The sequence below is a fragment of the Oncorhynchus mykiss genome, chromosome 15, assembly GCF_013265735.2.
Source record: "Oncorhynchus mykiss isolate Arlee chromosome 15, USDA_OmykA_1.1, whole genome shotgun sequence".
Classification (NCBI taxonomy): Eukaryota; Metazoa; Chordata; class Actinopteri; order Salmoniformes; family Salmonidae; genus Oncorhynchus; species Oncorhynchus mykiss.
The window spans coordinates 19,081,171-19,102,565 of NC_048579.1; the positions used below are offsets into that span (position 1 = coordinate 19,081,171).

The 21,395-nt window shown below is 41.8% G+C and overlaps 1 protein-coding gene across 12 annotated transcripts in view; it reads right to left on the bottom strand.

Annotated features, from left to right (window-relative positions):
* LOC110490935 (receptor-type tyrosine-protein phosphatase mu) overlaps window positions 1-21,395 on the bottom strand; it is a 302,121-nt gene that overhangs the window by 162,386 nt on the left and 118,340 nt on the right. For all 12 annotated transcript variants that reach the window (XM_036943984.1, XM_036943983.1, XM_036943982.1 and 9 more), the window contains exon 7: window positions 18,433-18,726. In XM_036943984.1, coding sequence (XP_036799879.1) covers window positions 18,433-18,726 — 294 coding nt within the window. The remainder of the gene's footprint in view (window positions 1-18,432; window positions 18,727-21,395) is intronic.

Genomic DNA, 21,395 nt, shown 5'->3' on the forward strand with positions numbered 1-21,395 from the left:
AATGGCTGCTCTTCCCTGGTGGCTCACCAGGCCTGACATGTAGCTTCTGATGAGCGTTTGGCACTTTTCCCCCTTTTTGTCTACTCTCCAAAGTGTGTGTGTGACAGGACAGTTGTGGGTGTCTGTCTTCAGGCTCTGATACATACATATGTAACAGTATAGCTTCCGTCCCTCTCTTCGCCCCTACCTGGGCTTGAACCAGGGACACTCTGCACACATCTACAACTGCCTTCCACGAAGCATCGTTACCCATCGCTCCACAAAAGCCGTAGCCCTTGCAAAGCAAGTGGAACAACTGCCACTGGCCGACACACAATATCTTACAATATCCCATAATGTCAAAGTGGGAGGTCTTTGTGTCTCCCATCTACCATCTATTGGTTTATGGGTAAACAAAGAAGCAGAGATTGAATATCCCTTTGAACATGGTGAGGTTATTAATTACACTTTGGATGGTGTATCAATACACCCAGTCACTACAAAGATACAGGCGTCCTACCTAACTCCGTTGCCGGAGAGGAAGGAAACCGCTCAGGTGTTTCACTATGAGGCCAATGGTGACATTTAAACAGTTACAGAGTTTAATGGCTGTGATAGGACAAAACTGAGGATAGATCAACAACATTGTAGTTACTCCACAATACTAGTGAAAAGAAGTAAGCCTGTAGAGAATAAAAATATTCCGAAAACATGCATCATGTTTGCAACAATGCACTAAAGCAATAATGCAAAACATGTGGCAAAGAAATTCACTTTTTGTCCTGAATACAAAGTTTTATGTTTCGAGCAAATCCAATACAACACATCACTGAATACCGCTCTCCATATTTTCAAGCATAGTGGTCGCTGCATCATGTTATGGATATGGTTGTAACTGTAACTGTCGAGTTTTTCAGGATAAAAAATAAACAGAATGGAGCTATGCACTGGCAAAATCCTAGAGAAAACTGATTCAGTCTGCTTTCCACCATACACTGGGAGATTAATTTATCTTTCAGCAGGACAAAAACCTAAAACGCAAGCCAAATCTACACTGGAGTTGCTTACCAAGAAGACAGTGAATGTACCCGAGTGGCCGAGGTACAGTTTTAACTGATATCTTCTCGAAAATCTATGGCAAGACAGGAAAATGGTTGTCTAATGGTTGTCTAGCAATGATCAACAACCAATTTGACAGAGCTTGAAGAATTTTGAAAATAATAAAAAAAGGGGCAAATATTGTACAATCCAGGTGTGCAAAGCTTTTAGAGACTTACCCAGAAAGACTCACAGCTGTAATCGCTGCCAAAGTGCTAAAATCATGTTTTCACTTTGTCATTATAGGGTATTCCAAATCCAATGTTATTGGTAACATACACTTGGTTAGCAGATGTTAATGCGAGTGTAGCGAAAAGCTTGTGCTTCTGGTTCGGACAGTGCAGTAATATCTAACAAGTAATCAAAAAATTCCCCAACAAATACCTAATACACACAAATCTAAAAAGGGGTGAATGAGAATATGTATGTATGGGTGAGCGATGGCCAAGCGTGTTAACCCTCGCTGTGATACAGCCGGACAGGATGCTCTCGATTGTGGATCTATAGAAGTTAGTCAGGGTTTTCGGTGACAAGACAAATTTCTTCAGCTTCCTGAGGTTGAAGAGGTGCTGTTGCGCCTTCTTCACGACGCTGTCTGTGTGCGTGGACCATTTCAGTTTGTTGGTGATATGTAGACTGAAGAACTTAACTTTCCACCTTCTCCACTGCTGTCCCATCGATGTGGATAGGGGGATGCTCCTTCTGTGGTTCCTGAAGTCCACGATCATCTCCTTGGTTTTGTTAACGTTGAGTGAGAGGATGTTTTCCTGACATCACACTTCAAGTGCCTTCACCTCCTCCCTGTAGGATGACTCGTCGTTGTTGGTAATCAAGCTCACTACTGTTGTGTCGTCTGCAAACTTGATGATTGAGTTGGAGGTGTGCATGGCCACTCAGTCATGGGTGAACAGGGAGTACAGGAGGGGGCTGAGCACACTCTCTTGTGCGGCCCCTGCGTTGAGGTTCAACGAGGTGGAAATGTCCAAGACCCAATTGCACAGGGTGGGGTTGAGGCCCAGGGCCTCCAGCTTGATGAGCTTGGAGGGTACTATTGTCCTGAATGCTGGGCTGTAGTCAATGAACAGCATTCTTACATACAGTGCCTTGCGAAAGTATTCGGCCCCCTTGAACTTTGCGACCTTTTGCCACATTTCAGGCTTCAAACATAAAGATATAAAACTGTATTTTTTTGTGAAGAATCATAAACAAGAGGGACACAATCATGAAGTGGAACGACATTTATTGGATATTTAAAACTTTTTTAACAAATCAAAAACTGAAAAATTGGCCGTGCAAAATTATTCAGCCCCCTTACGTTAATACTTTGCAGCGCCACCTTTTGCTGCGATTACAGCTGTAAGTCGCTTGGGGTATGTCTCTATCTGTTTTGCACATCGAGAGACTGAAATGTTTTCCCATTCCTCCTTGCAAAACAGCTCGAGCTCAGTGAGGTTGGATGGAGAGCATTTGTGAACAGCAGTTTTCAGTTCTTTCCACAGATTCTCGATTGGATTCAGGTCTGGACTTTGACTTGGCCATTCTAACACCTGGATATGTTTATTTTTGAACCATTCCATTGTAGATTTTGCTTTATGTTTTGGATCATTGTCTTGTTGGAAGACAAATCTCCGTCCCAGTCTCAGGTCTTTTGCAGACTCCATCAGGTTTTCTTCCAGAATGGTCCTGTATTTGGCTCCATCCATCTTCCCATCAATTTTAACCATCTTCCCTGTCCCTGCTGAAGAAAAGCAGGCCCAAACCATGATGCTGCCACCACCATGTTTGACAGTGGGGATGGTGTGTTCAGCTGTGTTGCTTTTACGCCAAACATAAAGTTTTGCATTGTTGCCAAAAAGTTCAATTTTGGTTTCATCTGACCAGAGCACCTTCTTCCACATGTTTGGTGTGTCTCCCAGGTTGTTTGTGGCAAACTTTAAACAACACTTTTTATGGATATCTTTAAGAAATGGCTTTCTTCTTGCCACTCTTCCATAAAGGCCAGATTTTTGCAATATACGACTGATTGTTGTCCTATGGACAGAGTCTCCCACCTCAGCTGTAGATCTCTGCAGTTCATTCAGAGTGATCATGGGCCTCTTGGCTGCATCTCTGATCAGTCTTCTCCTTGTATGAGCTGAAAGTTTAGAGGGACGGCCAGGTCTTGGTAGATTTGCAGTGGTCTGATACTCCTTCCATTTCAATATTATCGCTTGCACAGTGCTCCTTGGGATGTTTAAAGCTTGGGAAATATTTTTGTATCCAAATCCGGCTTTAAACGTCTTCACAACAGTATCTCGGACCTGCCTGGTGTGTTCCTTGTTCTTCATGATGCTCTCTGCGCTTTTAACGGACCTCTGAGACTATCACAGTGCAGGTGCATTTATACGGAGACTTGATTACACACAGGTGGATTGTATTTATCATCATTAGTCATTTATGTCAACATTGGATCATTCAGAGATCCTCACTGAACTTCGGGAGAGAGTTTGCTGCACTGAAAGTAAAGGGGCTGAATAATTTTGCACGCCCAATTTTTCAGTTTTTGATTTGTTAAAAAAGTTTGAAATATCCAATAAATGTCGTTCCACTTCATGATTGTGTCCCACTTGTTGTTGATTCTTCACAAAAAATTACAGTTTTATATCTTTATGTTTGAAGCCTGAAATGTGGCAAAAGGTCGCAAAGTTCAAGGGGGCCGAATACTTTCGCAAGGCACTGTAGGTATTCCTCTTGTCCAGATGGGATAGTGCAGCATGCAGTGTAATGGCGATTACATTGTCTGTGGACCTGTTAGGGCGGTATGCAAACTGCAGTGGGTCTAGGGTGGCCGGTAAGGTGGAGGTGATATGATCCTTGACTAGTCTCTCAAAGCACTTCATGATGACAGAAGTGAGTGCTACGGGGCAGTAGTCATTTAGTTCAGTCTTTGCATTCTTGGGTACAGGAACAATGGTGGCCATCTTGAAGCATGTGGGGACAGCAGACTGGGATAGGGAGCGATTGAATATGTCCGGAAACACACCAGTCAGCTGGTCTGCGCATGCTCTGAGGAAGCGGCTAGGGATGCCGTCTGGGCCAGCAGCCTTGCGAGGGTTAACACGTTTAAATGTTTTACTCACGTCGGCAATGGAAGAGGGTGCAGTTCTTGTTAGCGGGCCGCGACGATGGCACTGTATTATCCTCAAAGCAGGCAAAGAAGGTGTTTAGTTTGTCTGGAAGCGTGACGGTGTCGGTGACGTGGCCAGTTCTCTTTTTGTAGTCCGTGATATCCTGTAGACCCTGCCACATACGTCTCACTTCTGAGCCGTTGAATTGCGACTCCACTTTGTCCCTGTACTGGTATTTTGCTTGTTTGATTGCCTTGCGGAGGGAATAACTACACTGTTTATATTCAGCCATATTCCCAGACCTCTTTCCATGGTTAAATGCAGTGGTTCGCGTTTTCAGTTTTGCGCGAATTCCACCATCCATCCACGTTGTCTGGTTAGGATAGGTTTTAGACACAGTGGGTACAACATCTCCAATGCACTTCCTTATAAATTCACTCACTGAGTCAGCGTATAGATCGATGTTGTTATCAGAGACTAACCGGAACATATCCCAGTCCGCGTGATCAAAACAATCTTGAAGCGTGGATTCCGATTGGTCAGAGCAACGTTGAATGGTTCTAGTCACTGGCACATCCTGTTTGAGTTTCTGCCTATAAGACAGTAGGAACAAGATGGCGTCGTGGTCGGATTTTCCAAAGGGAGGGCGGGGGAGGGCTTTGTATGCATCGCGGAAGTTAGAGTAGGAGTGGTCTAGTGTATTACCCCCGCGCGTAGTGCAATCAATATGGTGATAGAATTTAGGTAGCCTTGTTCTCAAATTTGCTTTGTTAAAATCCCCAGCAACAATAAATGCAGTCTCAGGATATATGGTTTCCCGTTTACATAGAGTCCAGTTAAGTTCCTTTAGGGCCATATTGGTGTCTGCTTGAGGGGTAATGTACACAGCTGTGACGATAACTGAAGAGAATTATCTTGGAAGGTAATATGGACGGCATTTGATTGTGAGGAATTCTAGGTCGGGTGAGCAGAAGGACTTGAGTTCCTGTATGTTGTTATGATTACACCATGAGTCATTAATCATTAAGAATACAACCCCGTCATTCCACTTCCTAGAGAGGTGTTTATCTCTGTAGGCGAAATGCATGGAGAAGCCCGGTGGCTGAACCGATTCCGACAACATATCCCGAGAGCCACGTTTCCGTTAATGTAACATTCTCTGGATATACAATCTCTGATGTCTCTCTGGAAGGCAACTCTTGCTCGAATTTAGTCTACCTTGTTGTCAAGAGACTGGACATTGACAAGTCGTATGCAAGGGAGCGGTGGGCGATGTGCACGTCTACAGAGCCTGACCAGGAGGCCGCTCCGTCTGCCCCTTCTGCGGCGCCGTTGTCTTGGGTCGGCTACTGGGATTAGATCCATTTTCCTGCGTGGTGGTCTAAACAGAGGATCCGCTTCGAGAAAGTCGTATTCCTGGTCGTAATATTGGTAAGTTGACGTCGCTCTTATATCCAATAGTTCTTCCTGGCTGTATGTAATAAGACTTAAGATTTCCTGGGGTAATAGTGTAAGAAATAATACATAAAAAAAACAAAATACTGCATAGTTTCCTAAGGACCCGAAGCGAGGCAACCATCTCTGACGGTGCCATCTTTTGTTGTTGTTGTTGTTGTTGTGTGTAGATGGGTGAGAAAAATAGCATTAATCCATTTTGAATTCCGTCTAACAAAATGTGGAATAAGTCAAGGGGTATGAATACTTTAAAAAGGCACTGTACGCACACGCTCACACATTTCCTAGTTTCCTCTTCTCAGCATCCTCACTGTAAACAGGTCTTAAAACTAGTACAGTGCACACATGCACGTGGGCACACTCACAACTTCAACACCCAAAACGCATCTCAAAAACACACTCACCTATACTTTTAAACCTATTTTTTTGGAGCACTTCAGGTAAAGGCGCTTCCTTGGTAGTGTAGATATCCATAGTGGAGGAACTGATAAGAGTGTGAGCTCTCGCGCAGTGGGGATTTAAAAGATGGAGGCACGCGATACCTCCCCTCTGTATTTCTTTACTTTGATCATTTTTCTCCCAGGGAACAGATGTCATTGGTGAAGGTGACTTTCAAGAGCGTGTTTCTACCCCAGTCAGGGAGGCAGGCAGGGAAGAAGGCAGGGAGGCATATAAGAGATTTACTATTTCATTTCCAGCGGGATCATCATATTTAATTTGCCTACTGGGAGGAATGAAGTTCGGAGGAGAGAGAGGAGAGGAGGAAGAAAGGAGGAGAGGAGTGTGGTGCCTGAGGGGAGAGAGAGAGCGCCTTGTTGGGAGAGCTCAGAGGACGTCCTGGCTTTCAACTCTCCTCTCTCCCCCCACCAGTCATCACAACAGTGCCACCCTAAACCCCATACACGCACACAGGAGGGCCTGTACACACACACAAACAAACCATACACACATTTGCACCTGCACACAGATAAACACACACACACACACTTAATAGCAGATACATAACATACGTATTATCCATTACAGTAGTTTCATGGGCCACAATGCAAGACCCTATATTGGAACGACGGTGGCATCTTGGCAAAAGGCAACGGCAGACAGACGAGTCCGAGCCAAAACCCTTCCCCAACAAGCCCGGTAGACTTTAAATGTGGCCCTGAGACATGCTTAAGTGTCGTCTCGTCTGACAAAAATAAAATAACAAAAAAAAAACGACAGGAGAACATGCATTAAAAGCTGGCCAGCGCTCTTCTTTGAAATGTGTTTTTCATGTCCGTGGGGCTTTCTAATACCCACTCATAAATGTACGCAATTGTATCTCCTCTCCCTCGGCTGGCTCTCTCACCATTTATTTATTTGCCATCACTCTTTCCAGTTCCTCCACCATTTCCTCTCTCTCTCTCCACTTGTGTCCTCTTCCCTTTTGCACATCAGATTTTCACGCTCTGGTCCCCTGAAACCATCTCACCCCCCCTTCCTCCCTCCCTCAGTTTGCTTCACTGTCCCCTCTCTGCTTCCTTCTGGGAAATAAAGTACATTTAAAACCATAGCCAAACTTCCCATTGGTCCTTCGTAGACCTCTACTCACACAGCATGGCCCAGTATTTTAAGACCTGCTGAAACTACATGAATCATTGTGTTACGGGTGTTGTACATTCCCACTGCTTCAAAGGCACCGCTTCATTTTACAATGGGTTTCGTGTGTGTGTGTTCTCATTAGTTGCATCCTGCCCGGTGCAGACCCAGTTTGTGGTAGTAAATGGGAGTGTCAGTACTTGCCTGGTGCTAGGCAGCCACGCTGTTTAGCAGTCAGAGGGCTAGGGCACACAGAAGAGTCCAATTGACTAGGATTAGGTGGAACAATGAGACGACAGCCTCTCTCCACGCAAACACACACACACACACACACACACACACACACACACACACACACACACACACACACACACACACAGAGTAGGGTTGTGAAATGAGACTGAAAATTGCACCTTTGAAGCGGTCAGAAAATAGATGAAAAGAGCCATTAAGCCAGTGTATTATCTGAGCCAGTGACGTACTAAAAGACACCCCACACTGAGCCCACGTCTCAATTTGTGTATGAGGGCCATTCGCATATCTATAATTCAACATGTTTCTGTGATAATAAAAAAAAGACATAAGGCACGTGATAAATAATTAATGGTATTAAATAAATCAACAAAAAAAGAGAACTGGAGAAAAAAAAGAAACATACTGGAAAAGTGTCATTGTCTGATTAAAAAAGATCCAATTTGCATGGTTGATGTTCTCTAGTTTGTCAGATTACACAGAGTAGTGTTTCAAGAATGCCTAACAATCTTGTGGATTAAATGCAGAGACAGACTCGCAGCAAGTTAGAAAATATTTTAAATATTCTAAATTAATCTCCTTTGGTTATTTTCTGTTTATCACATCGAAAACTTGTCCAAACACTAATACACACACACACACACAACTTCCGAAGTTCTTTCACTAATATCTGTTTTGTGTCCCTGAAATATCACACAATAAGCTAATCTCCTTCCAAGTTCTACACTATGGTAAACACCACTCTCCCCACCCCCTCAAAACCTCCCCCATAACATTCCTCCAACCCAAACGGAATTTTCGCAAAGGCTGACAGGGGGCTCAACGCAAAGAAGAAAACCTTGCTAATTCAAATAGCCATTATTGGCCATTACACTGCCTTCAGAAAGTATTCATATCCTTAGACCTATTCCACATTTTGCTGTGTTACAGCCGGAATTCAAAATGGATTAAATACATTTAAAAAAATCTCCATCTACACACAATACCCCATAATGACAAATTGAAAACATGATTTTAGCACTTTGGTAGCGATTACAGCTGTGAGTCTTTCTGGGTAAGTCTGTAAAAGCTTTGTACACTTAAATTGTACAATATTTACCTATTATTTTCAAAATGTCAAATTGGTTGATCATTGCTAGATAACCATCTAAGTCTTGCCATTGATTTTCAAGTAGATTTAAGTCAAAACTAACTTGGACACTCAGGAACATTCACTGTCTTCTTGGTAGCAAATGAGTGTAGATTTGGCCTTGTGTTTTAGGTTATTGTCCTGCTGAAAGGTGAATTCATCTCCCAGTGTCTGGTGGAAAGCAGACTGAACCAGGTTTTCCTCTGGGAATTTGCCCATGCTTAGTGCCATTCTGTTTATTTTTTATCCTGAAAAACTCCCCAATCCTTAACAATTGCAAGCATACCCATAATGTGATGCAGCCACCACCATGATTGAAAATATGAAGAGTGGTACTCAGTGATGTATTGTTGGATTTACCCCAAACATAATGCCTTTTTAATCAGGAAATAAAGTTAATTTCTTTGCCACATTTGTTGCAGTTTTAGTTTAGTGGTTTATTGCAAACGGTATGCATGTTTTGGAATATGTTTATTCTGTTCAGACTTTCTTTTCACGCTGTCATTTAGGTTAGTATTGTGGAGTAACTACAAATATTTTTGATCCACCCTCAGTTTCTCCTATCACAGCCATTAAACTCTGTAAATGTTTTAAAGTCACCATTGGCCTCACCAGTCACCACTGGTCTTTGTGGTTGAATCTGTGTTTGAAATTCACTGCTCGAAGGAGGGACCTTACAGATAATTGCATGTGTGGGGTACAGAGATGAGGTAGTCATTTAAAATTAATGTTAAACACTATTTATTGCTTACAGAGTGACTCCGTGCAACATATTATGTGACTGTTAAGCAAATCTTTACTCCTAAACTTATTTAGGGCTGCCCCATAAAGGGGTTGAATACTTAAGCTGAAATATCTTGCATTTTTTTCATTTTTCATTCATTTATAAAAATGTCCAAAAATATAAATTCCACAACTTTATGGGGTATTGTGTGTAGGCCAGTGACGATCTCAATTTAATAAATGTTTAATTCAGGCTGTAAAACACCAAAATGTGGGAAAAGTAAAGGGGTGTGAATACTTTCTGAAGGCACTGTATGTTGAAGCATCAGGGGAAGCTGATGGAAAACATTGGGTTCTACTGAGGAGCTAGTAGTTACCTGTCATTGGTGACAAAGGATATGGTACTTAGCCTGGAGCACTACAAAGGCCTGTCAGGGTCATCACTCACACTGACTATAACAATAAATAGGAAGCCATCTTGAGGGCTATTTTCCTTAGTGGTGATGTAAACCCCAAGCATCCACCTGTTTTTGACCTTGGATTGTCGTTAAAAAGCGTGTGGAAACAGTATGTGTGTGGGTGTGTTTGCATATGTGTCAGTGCCTTTTGGATCAAAGGTCCATGTGGTATAGATGGCAGGTGCACAAATGGCAGGTGATGGCCAAGAGAGTGATCTAAAATCAGGGGTTCCCAACCTTTTCTGTACCGGGGACCACCAAATCAAAGTCAAAAGCTCTTGAGGAACAGCATTTTGTTGTTGAAATTGATCTTGGTGGTCAAATTTGATAAATGTTTTCAGTGAACGTAAGAGATTAAAAGTCTATTATTATTATTAACAATTTGCATTCTGAATAGTAAAGTAATAATATAATACTCCCAGCTGTTATTATATTTGGAGAAATAAATCAATAAAAACATCTAAATAATCAACCACAGGTTGAAAACCACTGATCTAAATCTAAGCTGTAATCAACATGTCAAATGAGACCTGTTCGAGGAATCCTCTCCAGCATTTTACAACCAAAATAACCTTATTGAGGTTGTTCATTGGGTTCTACAGCATGTACAGTGCCATCAGAAAGTATTACAACTCCTTGACTGTTTAAAAATGCATTTAAATTGATTAAATTGAGTTTCTTTTGTCACTGGCCTACACACAATACCCCAAAACGTCAAAGTGGAATTATGGTTTTAGACCTTTTTACAAATTAATAAAAAATGACAAGCTGAAATGCCTTGAGTAATTCACCCCTTTGTTACAGCAAGCCTAAAATTCAGGAATAAAAATTAGCTTAACAAGTCACATTCTAAGGTACATGGCCTTCATTTAGCAAATCTGACAATAACTCTATCCTCTTGATTCCTGCATACAATCAAAAACTCAAACAGGAAGTCCCAGTGATGCGCGCAATATGAAAGTGATCCAATGAAGCGGATGCTAAGCAACAGGACTGTTTCACTAGCAAAGACTGGAATATGTTCTGGGATTCATCTGATAACATTGAGGAGTTTACCACATCAGTCACCGGCTTCATTAATAAATGCATTGACAACATCGATGTGACCGTACGTACATATCCTAACCAGAAGCCATGGATTACAGGCAACAACTACACTGAGATCAAGGCAAGGGCTGCCGCTTCAAGGTGCAGGACACTAATCCGGACGCTTATAAGAAATCCCACTACGCCCTACGACAAACCATCAAACAGGTAACCCGCCATTAGAGGACTAAGGTCGAATCCTGCTACACTGGCTTTAACTTCTTCATGACAGGGGGTAGTATTTTCACGTCCGGATGAAATGCATGCCCAAATTCAACTGCCTGCTACTCATCCCCAGAAGATAAGATATGCTTATTATGCAGGAGGACCATTTGTGATGTTTATGGGACATATTGGAGTGCCAACAGAAGAAGCTCGTCAAAGGTAAGGCATGATTTATATTTTTATTTCTGCGTTTTGTGTCTGCAGGGTTGAAATATGTTCTCTCTTTTTTTGTTTACGGAGGTGCTATCCTCAGATAATAGCATCGTTTGCTTTCGCCGAAAAGCCTTTTTGAAATCTGAGATGTTGGCTGGATTCACAACACGTGTAGCTTTAATTTGGTATCTTACATGTGTGATTTCATGAAAGTTTGATTTTTATAGGAATTTATTTGAATTTAGCGTTCTGCATTTTCTCTGGCTTTTGGTCAGGTGGGACGCATATCCCAGAGAGGTTAAAAAATAAAATAATTATTAGCAAAGATTGGCCTATGTTTGCATCTTTACAGAAAACGTGTTGTGATTGGAGCTCTGGATTTGCTATGCTGCATTCTTTAAAGAGAAATAGCAGGGATGTGTTGTAGATTAAATATGACGATGTTTGCTTTTCCGTAACTTGTAGCCTACACCTGAATATATTGCAAATATAGAACAGATAAAATATTTTGGGTGCTGGACATTGATCACGAGTAGGATTTAACCCATTTTCGATCAGACATGAGGATGAATATTACACATCATGTAAGGATATCTTTTGATATTATGCATTTTTTGAGAAATACGTATACATAAATTATCAGGTAATGACTATAGATATGATACATTTCTGAAAGTATGTGGATTCGTTCATTCCTAAGTATAGGCTGGACACATGACATTTTTAACAATACTTTTTTTTCTGATAAACACTAGAGCCCAGTTTCATAATATTACTATATGTCCCAGCTGCTTGCTGTAGTTTTGAAGTAATCATGAAAAAGCAGGTCTTATTTTAGGGTATTTTTCACCCTGCCTGCTCCTATTAGTTCTATTGAGCAATGTGGCACCAACTCGCCTTCCGAATGTTCTATTCCCAGTTCATTGTTCTACGTCACAATGCCTGCTTTGCTATTGTTGGCAATGAGACCTGCCCACGTTGTTTGTAGTTCAAATGTAAACAAAAAATGGCTCATGGAACTCTGATGTCGTCCCATTGTTTACTATAGGGTAACACAGGTATGTCTGTCTATTTTGCCAAATATCTCGCAATGTGTATATTTAGATTTTTTCGAATTGGACACCATTTTAAACATTATAATCTCCTCTTTCTAATTATGTAAGGCAGGGCAGTGTACTCCGTTGTCATCAAACGCTAGCCCAGAAATACCTTTTGCGAAATGGAATTCTAAGCGTCACTCAAGTCAAAACAGGCTCTGCAAACGTTCGACTCCATTCATTTGCTATGGGCTCACGCTAGTTTACCAGCTTAGCCAATGTTATTTTACCATTTTCAGCCTTGGGTGAATTTTGACACGTTCTATTGTCCAGCCTACAAAGTATAAAGGATTAGATATGTCAGCATGTTGACACATAACCTTTCCGGAGTTAAAATATTCTATAAATATGTAAGCGGGAGCACTCACATCAGAAGCGTATCTTGAAGGGATCTCACCCCGATATCTCCCTGGACTCATACAGTAGCAGGGAGATTTCTGAAGTCCGGACTGGATGCATGTAGAAACTGTCCCATTATTGAGAATATCCTAGCTCAATATATGAAATTAAGGACATGCGTATCTGGAGCACATCTACTCCTTATTTCCAATAAAATGTCAGAAATATGTCCTCTGATATTGGCCCTTTTCACCCAGTGCATCTTCTCCTTAAAAATAACTGTCCAATGAAAAGGTAACTTTTAAAAGTTTATATTCTGTTAACTCATATTCATATTATACTCACATTTTCTGACCAATGCATCAATTGAAGAAAAAAAAAGAAAAAAAAAACAACTACTCAAACTTGTATCTAAAACAGCCAGTTTAAATAATGCTTGCTATTTCCTTACAGGATGATGTCATGCTGCTGAGGAGGATGAGCTGGCCAATCAGCGGTCTACTTGCATGACTATCTTTAGCAACCGGTATAAGCCTGTTGGGGTACGCCCACACCATTCCAACACAGAAAGGCTACTTTTTAACATAATTAAAACATTTTGGAAGGAAAACTATTTCACTTACATTGTAATTAATTATAAGTGATATTTCATAGAAATATAGCAACACTGGACAGTTACTTTAAAAGTGCTCCACTTATCTTCCCTCACTCACATACCTCCGTCACCCTCACTTCCCCCACGCACTTCCCTCTTTCCATCCCAAGTTCTCCTCCTTTGTCCCCACATCTAGCTTATCTTCTCCCCGTTCTACATCCTATTGAAGTTTAACTCCCTTCCTCGCTCTCCTTCTCCCCCATTTGAGATTTAATCACTCCTAACTGTCCATAAAGATTAAATTACTAAAGCACAGTAGATCGTTAAGGTCAAATTCATGTTAGGATGGTTTAGCTTTTCCTGTCTGTCTTGTAGCTCTGAGCACTAAGAGATCTCCTCTTTGCTAACGACTAACTGGACAAAACACAAGCTGCCTTTCTGAGATTGATTCACTTCCGAGGAGGTTGTTGACAAACAACCCCTCCCAAACGAACCCCCTCGTGCCTGTCTTTTCTAGTCTTCTATCACTGAGGTGGGGGCTGTGTTCCTAAAGGAGACAAGTTGAATAAATAATGAAATGCTGATTTACCTAAATACAATTGAGCAATTCCATTCTCATGAGGACTTGCGGCTAGCCTCTCTAGCCCATAGGCTGTAGAGAGTGGAGTGTCAAATTAAATTAAAATTTTGTGAGGGTCTTAGGGGCCAATGCAAGTTTCTTCAGCCTCCTGAGGTTGAAGAGGCGCTGTTGCACCTTCTTCACCACTGTGTGTGGGTGGACCATTTCAGATCATCAGTGATGTGTACGCTGAGGAACTTGAAGCTTTCCACCTTCTCCACTGTGGTCCCGTCAATGTGGGTAGGGGCATGCTCCCTCTGCACAGCGCACTAATGAATTTAGCATTAGCCACCTAATGAGCTAGCAGCTAATGTAGCAGTACCTCCAGTTAAAAGCAGTTAGCTGTGAGACTCCTCAGAAAACACCAGAGGTGTGTATCTACCTTAGATCCTAATGATTAATTAGAGTGGTGTTTGACTGGAATTTAATAACAAAATATAGTAGTGCTGCGTGATTAACCAATTTAATTGACCGATGTCAGTTCAATTACTTGAATTCCATTTACAGTACCAGTGAAAAGTTTGGACACACCTACTCACTCAAGGGTTTTTCTTCATTTCTATTATTTTCTACATTGTAGAATAATAGTGAAGACATCAAAACTATGAAATAACACATGGAATCATGTAGTTACCAAAAAAGTGTCTAAATATATTTTATATTTGAGATTCTTCAAAGTAGCCACCCTTTGCCTTGATGACAGCTTTGCACTGTCATCCTCTCAGCCAGCTTCATGCAGTAGTCACCTGGAATACATTTCAATGAACAGGTGTGCCTTGTTAAAAGTTCATTTGTGGAATGTCTTTCCTTCTTAATGCATTTGAGCCAATCAGTTGTGTTGTGACAAGGTAGGGGTGGTATACAGAAGATAGCCCTGTTTGGTAAAAGACCAAGTCCATATTATGGCAAGAACAGCTCAAATAAGCAAGGAGAAACGACAGTCCATCGTTACTTTCAGACATGGTCAGTCAATCCGGAAAATGTCAAGAACTTTGATAGTTTCTTCCATTGCAGTCGCAAAAACCATCAAGCGCTATGGTGAAACTGGCTCTCATGAGAACCGTCACAGGAAAGGAAGACCCAGAGTTACCTCTGCTGCAGCCCAAATAAATGCTTCACAGAGTTCAAGTAAGACATCTCAACATTAACTGTTCAGAGGAGACTGCATGAAATCAGGCCTTCGTGGTTGAATTGCTGCAAAGAAATCACTACTAAAGGACACTAATAAGAAGAAAAAACTTGCTTGGGCCAAGAAACATGAGCAAAGGACATTAGAGCGGTGGAAATCTGTCCTTTGGTCTGATGAGTCCATTTTGAGATTTTTGGGTCCAACTGCAGTGTCTTTGTGAGATGCAGAGTAGGTGAACGGATGATCTCTGCATGTGTGGTTCCCACCGTGAAGCATGGAGGTGGTGGTGGTGTGGGGGTGCTTTGCTGGTGATACTGTCAATGATTTATTTAGAATTCAAGGCACGCTTAACCAGCATGACTACCACAGCATTCCCGAGGGGATACGCCATCCCATCTGGGTTGCGCTTAGTGGGACTATAATTTGTTTTTCAACAGGACAATGACCCAACACACCTCCAGGCAGTGTAAGGGCTATTTGACCAAGAAGGAGAGTGATGGAGTGATGCATCAGATGACGTGGCCTCCACAATCACCTGACCGCAACACCATTTGAGATGGTTTGTGATGCGTTGGACCGCAAAGTGAAAGAAAAACACCCCATATATTCCGCATATATTGTAACTGCTTCAAGACTGTTGGAAAAGCATTCCAGGTGAAGCTGGTTGAGAGAATTGTCCCAGAGTTGATCGGGTTAGGGGAGGGTTTGGCTGGGGTAGGCCGTCATTGTACAATAAGAATTTGTTCTTAAATCAACTTGCTTAGTTAAATAAAGGTTAAATAAAATAAAAGAATGCCAAGAGTGTGCAAATATGTCATCAAGGCAAAGGGTGGCTACTTTGAAGAATCTAAAATATATGTTGATTTGTTTAACACTTTTTTGGTTACTACATGATTCCATATGTGTTATTTCATAGTTTTGATATCTTTACTACTAATCTACAACGTAGGAAATAGTAAAAATAAAGAAAAATCTTTGAATGAGTAGGTGTGTAACTTTGACTGGTACTGTTGTTCGAGGGGGGGACATGCGAGCCCAACAGGCTGTTTCTCTAGAGAGAAATAAAATAATTCACTAGAAAAATCAAGTCAAGAACTATGTACTATTGGTTGTATATTTCTGGTTTTTTGTATTTGTCGTGTTCATAATAAAAAAAAGATTTAAAAATAATAATAAAAAACTATGGAACGCTGGGCCGAAGGGAGTAGTAGTTTTCATTGAGCAAATATTCAACATAGTCCAACATGGAAATATGGTAATTAACTACAATGACCATTATCCATTGCACCTGTTCTTTTCCAGCTTGGATACACTTTTATGCATTCTACGTTAGGTTAGATAAACACAGACCACATACACTGCCGCATGAGAGAGGAATGCAGAAAACACAATGACAAGAAAGAGGGATAGAGAGTTCATGAAAGTATGCCTCATCTACTTTGAAGAACAGGTAAAATGATTGTCAGACAGCTCTGAAGCATACTTAGGCAGGCTAGCCTAGCTTAATAGGATGACTAAAGACAGTACAGTATGGGTAGAACATAGATAATGTTAGATGGCTGTCTGTGCTGTTTGATACTGCCTGAGCAGAGATGAGATGCTGACTTTAAGGAATAAAAAATTATAAAGTCATAAAACTAAGTAATATACACAACTGAAATATTTGATCATTTATTGAAATGTCCTATTTCTATGTGTAGACCTGACAGAAACAACTGAATTGGTAATTGAATGTTCAATATGTTTGGCTTTGGCATTTCCATTAAAAAGCCCTAATAATTTGAATGTCATTATTTAATATCTTTAAAAAACGAAATATCGAAACCAAAATCCGTGATAATGTTTTATAGTCGAACCGAAACAACCTCAAAAAGCACTAATCGCTCAGCTCTACTAAATAGGACTACCATTTGTCCCTTTTGGGTAGGACACTATCTGAAACTCTGATTGTTTTTGTATGAAAATCTATAATTAATAGTGATATGCCTAATGGGTATTGGTCAGGGGGTGTGGAGTGAGAAGAATCAAATCATAATTCCTCTAATGAAATGTGTCATTGATTAAAATTTGATTTGATTGAAATTGAACGGCTTTGTGAGAGCGACTTTGGCTCAATTAAAAACTGTTGAACTGCTCTGAAAATAGTGGTTATATGGGCAAGGGAACATTCCTCCTCGGAAACCTTTAGCAGCTCAGAGACAGTCAGGGAAATCAGATATAAAAACGTTTCATCCTCCACAGAGAGGAAGCGCTTTTAAGACGAGACATGTAGGGCCATCCATCACCATTGTGTCACTCCTGGGTCAGTCAGCCACCTCCATCACAAAAGAGAGGAAACAATATATCCTCTTCCAAATCCAAAAAGAGCTGTGGATGGTCCGTTCTCCCGCCTGACACTGAAAACGTGATATCTTGTCAAACTGTCACCAAACCACAGAGAGATAATACGACTTCAATCACGTATACTACCGAGCCTCACATACCAAGCCCTGATCATATCCAGCACCATACTCATGTTCATGGTAGTCCAGAATTATAATAGACAATCTAATGTATGCTTGCATATCATGCTGATAGATGTTGTACATCCCTTTGGATGGAATGTTAAAAACCTTCTGACTTAAGCCAGAAGGTATGCTTTACTGTGAAGGAGGCACTGGCCACCCAGACCTCCTGCTACAGGGAAAGTGGAGACAGGAGATTCCGCTCTTCTCCTGCAGTCAGACGCTCTCACATTCCTCACATCCCATCAGCCCCTGTGGTCACCTAGACAGACCCAGACCCAGGGGGAAATTAAGCTGTGTGTGTGGGTGGAGAGTGAACGGCCAGACACTGCAAGCCCCTAAGGGCTGAAACTGAGATCCATCCATGAAAATTTAACTCAGACATTCCCATGGTTCACGTAGAGTATTGACGTCTGCCCCATGAAACAGGTAGTTTAGAATGTTGAGTATGAGTGCATGGTTTTTGTCAGTAAGTTTACTGAATTTGTAGAATGTGAGTATCTAAAGTATTCTTCAGATGTGTAATTGCATAACAAGTTAAGTATATAGTGCCCGGGCTATTCATTTCATGACGGTGTCACTTTATCAAAGGGCCTCACTGCAACTGACTGTACACTGCGTGTAGCTAAAGTGGTGTATGTATTGCCCCACTTACCACTCCCACTGAAGTAAATGTCAATGAACAGCCGTAAGTAAGCACCACTGTATAGCGACAGGGTCCAACTGTATAATGTATGACTGTGCTGAAAATAGTGTCATTACACCAAGTACTGTATAACTGCTACTATGTAACTGTACACCATAATGTATTACTCTAATTGTGTGTGTGTGTGTGTGTGTGTGTGTGTGTGTGTGTGTGTGTGTGTGTGTGTGTGTGTGTGCGCGCGCGCGTCTTTGCATTGGACTCACCAGCACACTTGGTCTTGGCCCTCAGGGGGGGTCCGGGGGCCCCAGTTCCTCCGTCCAGGGGCCGGGTGAGCAGCACGCTGATCTCGTACTCCGTGTCGGGGTCCAGGTGGCCGATTTTGTGTGTGGTCTTGTCCACAGGCTGGTTGTCGATGAGGCTGCCTGCCACCGTGCGGTACTCAACCTCCCGCTCCACGATGGGCCCGTCACCGTTGATGGAGTTGGCGTTGAGCTGGATCCACAGGTAGGTTGCACCCACGGCGGTAAGCTGGGGCGGAGCGATGGGCACCGGGGGCTCTGGGGGTCAAAGAGGAAGAGATTAGGGTTAGATGAGGAGTCTTAAATGGTCATTTCAAATTGGTAGATAAATACTGTTTATCTACCACGGTTAAAGTAACTGTCCAGTGAAAATCTCACTTTTAAAAGTTTATATTATGTTAACTCATACCCAAATGACGTTGTTGACTGATATGTATGCGACCAAAGCATAAATAGGATTTTTTTTTTTTTCAAAAACCCCACCTCGAACTTGTATCTAAAACAGACCGTTTCAAAAATGCTTGCTACTTCCTTATAGAGGATGTTGACATGGAAAAAAAACTATTTCACTCATATTGCCATTAATTACAGGTAATATTTAACAGAAAATTGGTAAAAACAGGCCAGTTATTTTAATACTTTATAATATATTAATTATTTTATCCCCAGAGACACTATATATACTGTATTTACTCTCTAGGGGATTTCAATCATATGGTTCCAGGAACTGATAATACATTGCAAAATGTGTTCTGTTTCTTGATGATTCACCTTGACTCTGCTATACAAGGGAGATGGCAAATAGCACCCTGCGCTAAACCTGCAGTGAGCGTAGCTAAACACACTAAAACTATGCAAATACCACCGGTTTACTCTGCAAAAAGAACAGAATAGAGCGCAACATTCTCAATTACATCCAACTTGAGTCTGTAGAGAAATAGAAAACATGTTAGCATGATATCGGAAGCTTAAATCTTAAGTAAGAGCAATTAAGTGATTGTAGTGGCGGTGCCTCACACAAAGCCGGGAGTAACGGGCTGAAGCGGAGAGCACGGTGAAACGGAGAGAGATCAAAAGCGAGGTAATGAGTTAAACCAATTAATTTCCTGACCTTCGCCGATAGAACAGCCAACCTGAATCCCATTACTCATCACTCCCACCGGTCCTGCTCCATTTCTCCCGTGACCCATTTCAATAATCTCCCTCTCCTCTCCTCCACCCATCTCTCTTTTCTCTTTGTCTCCCCGAAGAGACCTCTGAGAAGGATTCATTTTGCCAAAGCCAGTCTATCGTGTTCAATCGTCAACGATAAGACAATGAGACAATTCCTGTCCATTGTGAGGGTGAATGTTTTTTCACCGTTTTTTTGGTCTGTTGTTCTATGACTAAGGGTCAGGGTTTTTTTCTTTGTCTGGTCTAGGGAGTGACAGGCTCGACTTCCATGGACGTGTGACGCTGTCCTACAGCTATGACTAGTAACTACATGTCAGCATCAGCATGTTCGGTCTAAACACAGCCCAGTGTTGGCCTTTGAAGTTTGATATGGCCCCTCTCCGCTCCCTCTTTTCTTGCGTGATGAGTGTCTCACACGAATGGGACTGTCAATCCTTGTGTCACACACATACACAGCGAGTGACTTGCCCTGTAATTAGTCTTTGCCCTGATGATAGCCTGTCCGACAGGCCAGTCAGGTGTCCTGGTGACTGTATGACTAAGTCTGAAAACTCCGGTGCATTTATTAGCCCTAACGTAACTAAATAGATAAGACTTGGATATCAGTCTGAGTGACTCATGTCCCTGTGAGGATTTTATCTTAGAAAAGTCCAGTTGAGTTCTCCAGGTTCTTTCCAATAACGCAGTTTTTTTTTATATAGAAGGTGCATATGAGGACATTCCCTAAATATAGTATATTCAATTACAGATGTAGGATCTTAATTTGACCTATATTGTCAAAGCCAGAATAATCCTGCAGCAACAGGATTTGAACATTGAGTCCATAATGTTGCTTGATAGCTGGCTAAAGGTAGGCTACATGAAAAGTGCAATACTGTTAATTTAACCGTGTGTGAGTGTGGGTTTTCCATTAATTTATGTAAATCGCAAAGCTCATCTGCATTTCCTGTGGCGTAGGACAATTCTCAGCAACAAAAGAGTGATCAAATTAAGATCCTACATCTGTATTTAACAGTCATCTTATTCCCATACAGTATTGAGCCATCAAGACTTGTAAAAAAATAGGACCTCAGAGTATTTCGTCGCCACTGGAGGTGTGTGTAGTTCACACAGACACACGATGTCCAGGGCCGCTGATATCGATTGGAACCAGGGAGAACCCCAATTACCAGTGAAGTAATGGCTCATCTGTCTTCCTGGCTGGGGCAGGTGCAAGCCTGGCCTTATAACGTGTCACCTTTCTATGAGATGGAAAGGACAGAATGTCTGTCTCTGTCTGCCCAGGGGCCGTATGTCTCACAGTAGCAGCGCTGATCTAGGACCATTTGTGACTTTTAGATTACAATGAATGAGATGGACAGGTAGGACCTGATCCTAGATCAGCACTCGCTTTGTGAATTACAGCTCTAGACCGCTGTCTGTAATGTGTCCACTGGGGGGTGACGCCTGACTCAATTGTGATTTACACACATCAGGATATTGTACATCCTGGAGTCCATGAAAGTCTCACACACACACACACACACACCCACCCACGGGTCGCTCGTCTTTTCAGTTCGCTGCAGCTAGCGACTGGAACGAGCTGCAACAAACACTCAAACTGAACAGTTTTATCTCAATCTCTTCAAAGACTCAATCACGGACACTCTTACTGACAGTTGTGGCTGCTTCGCATGATGTATTGTTGTCTCAACCTTCTTGCCCTTTGTGCTGTTGTCTATGCCAAATAATGTTTGTCCCATGTTGTGTTGCTA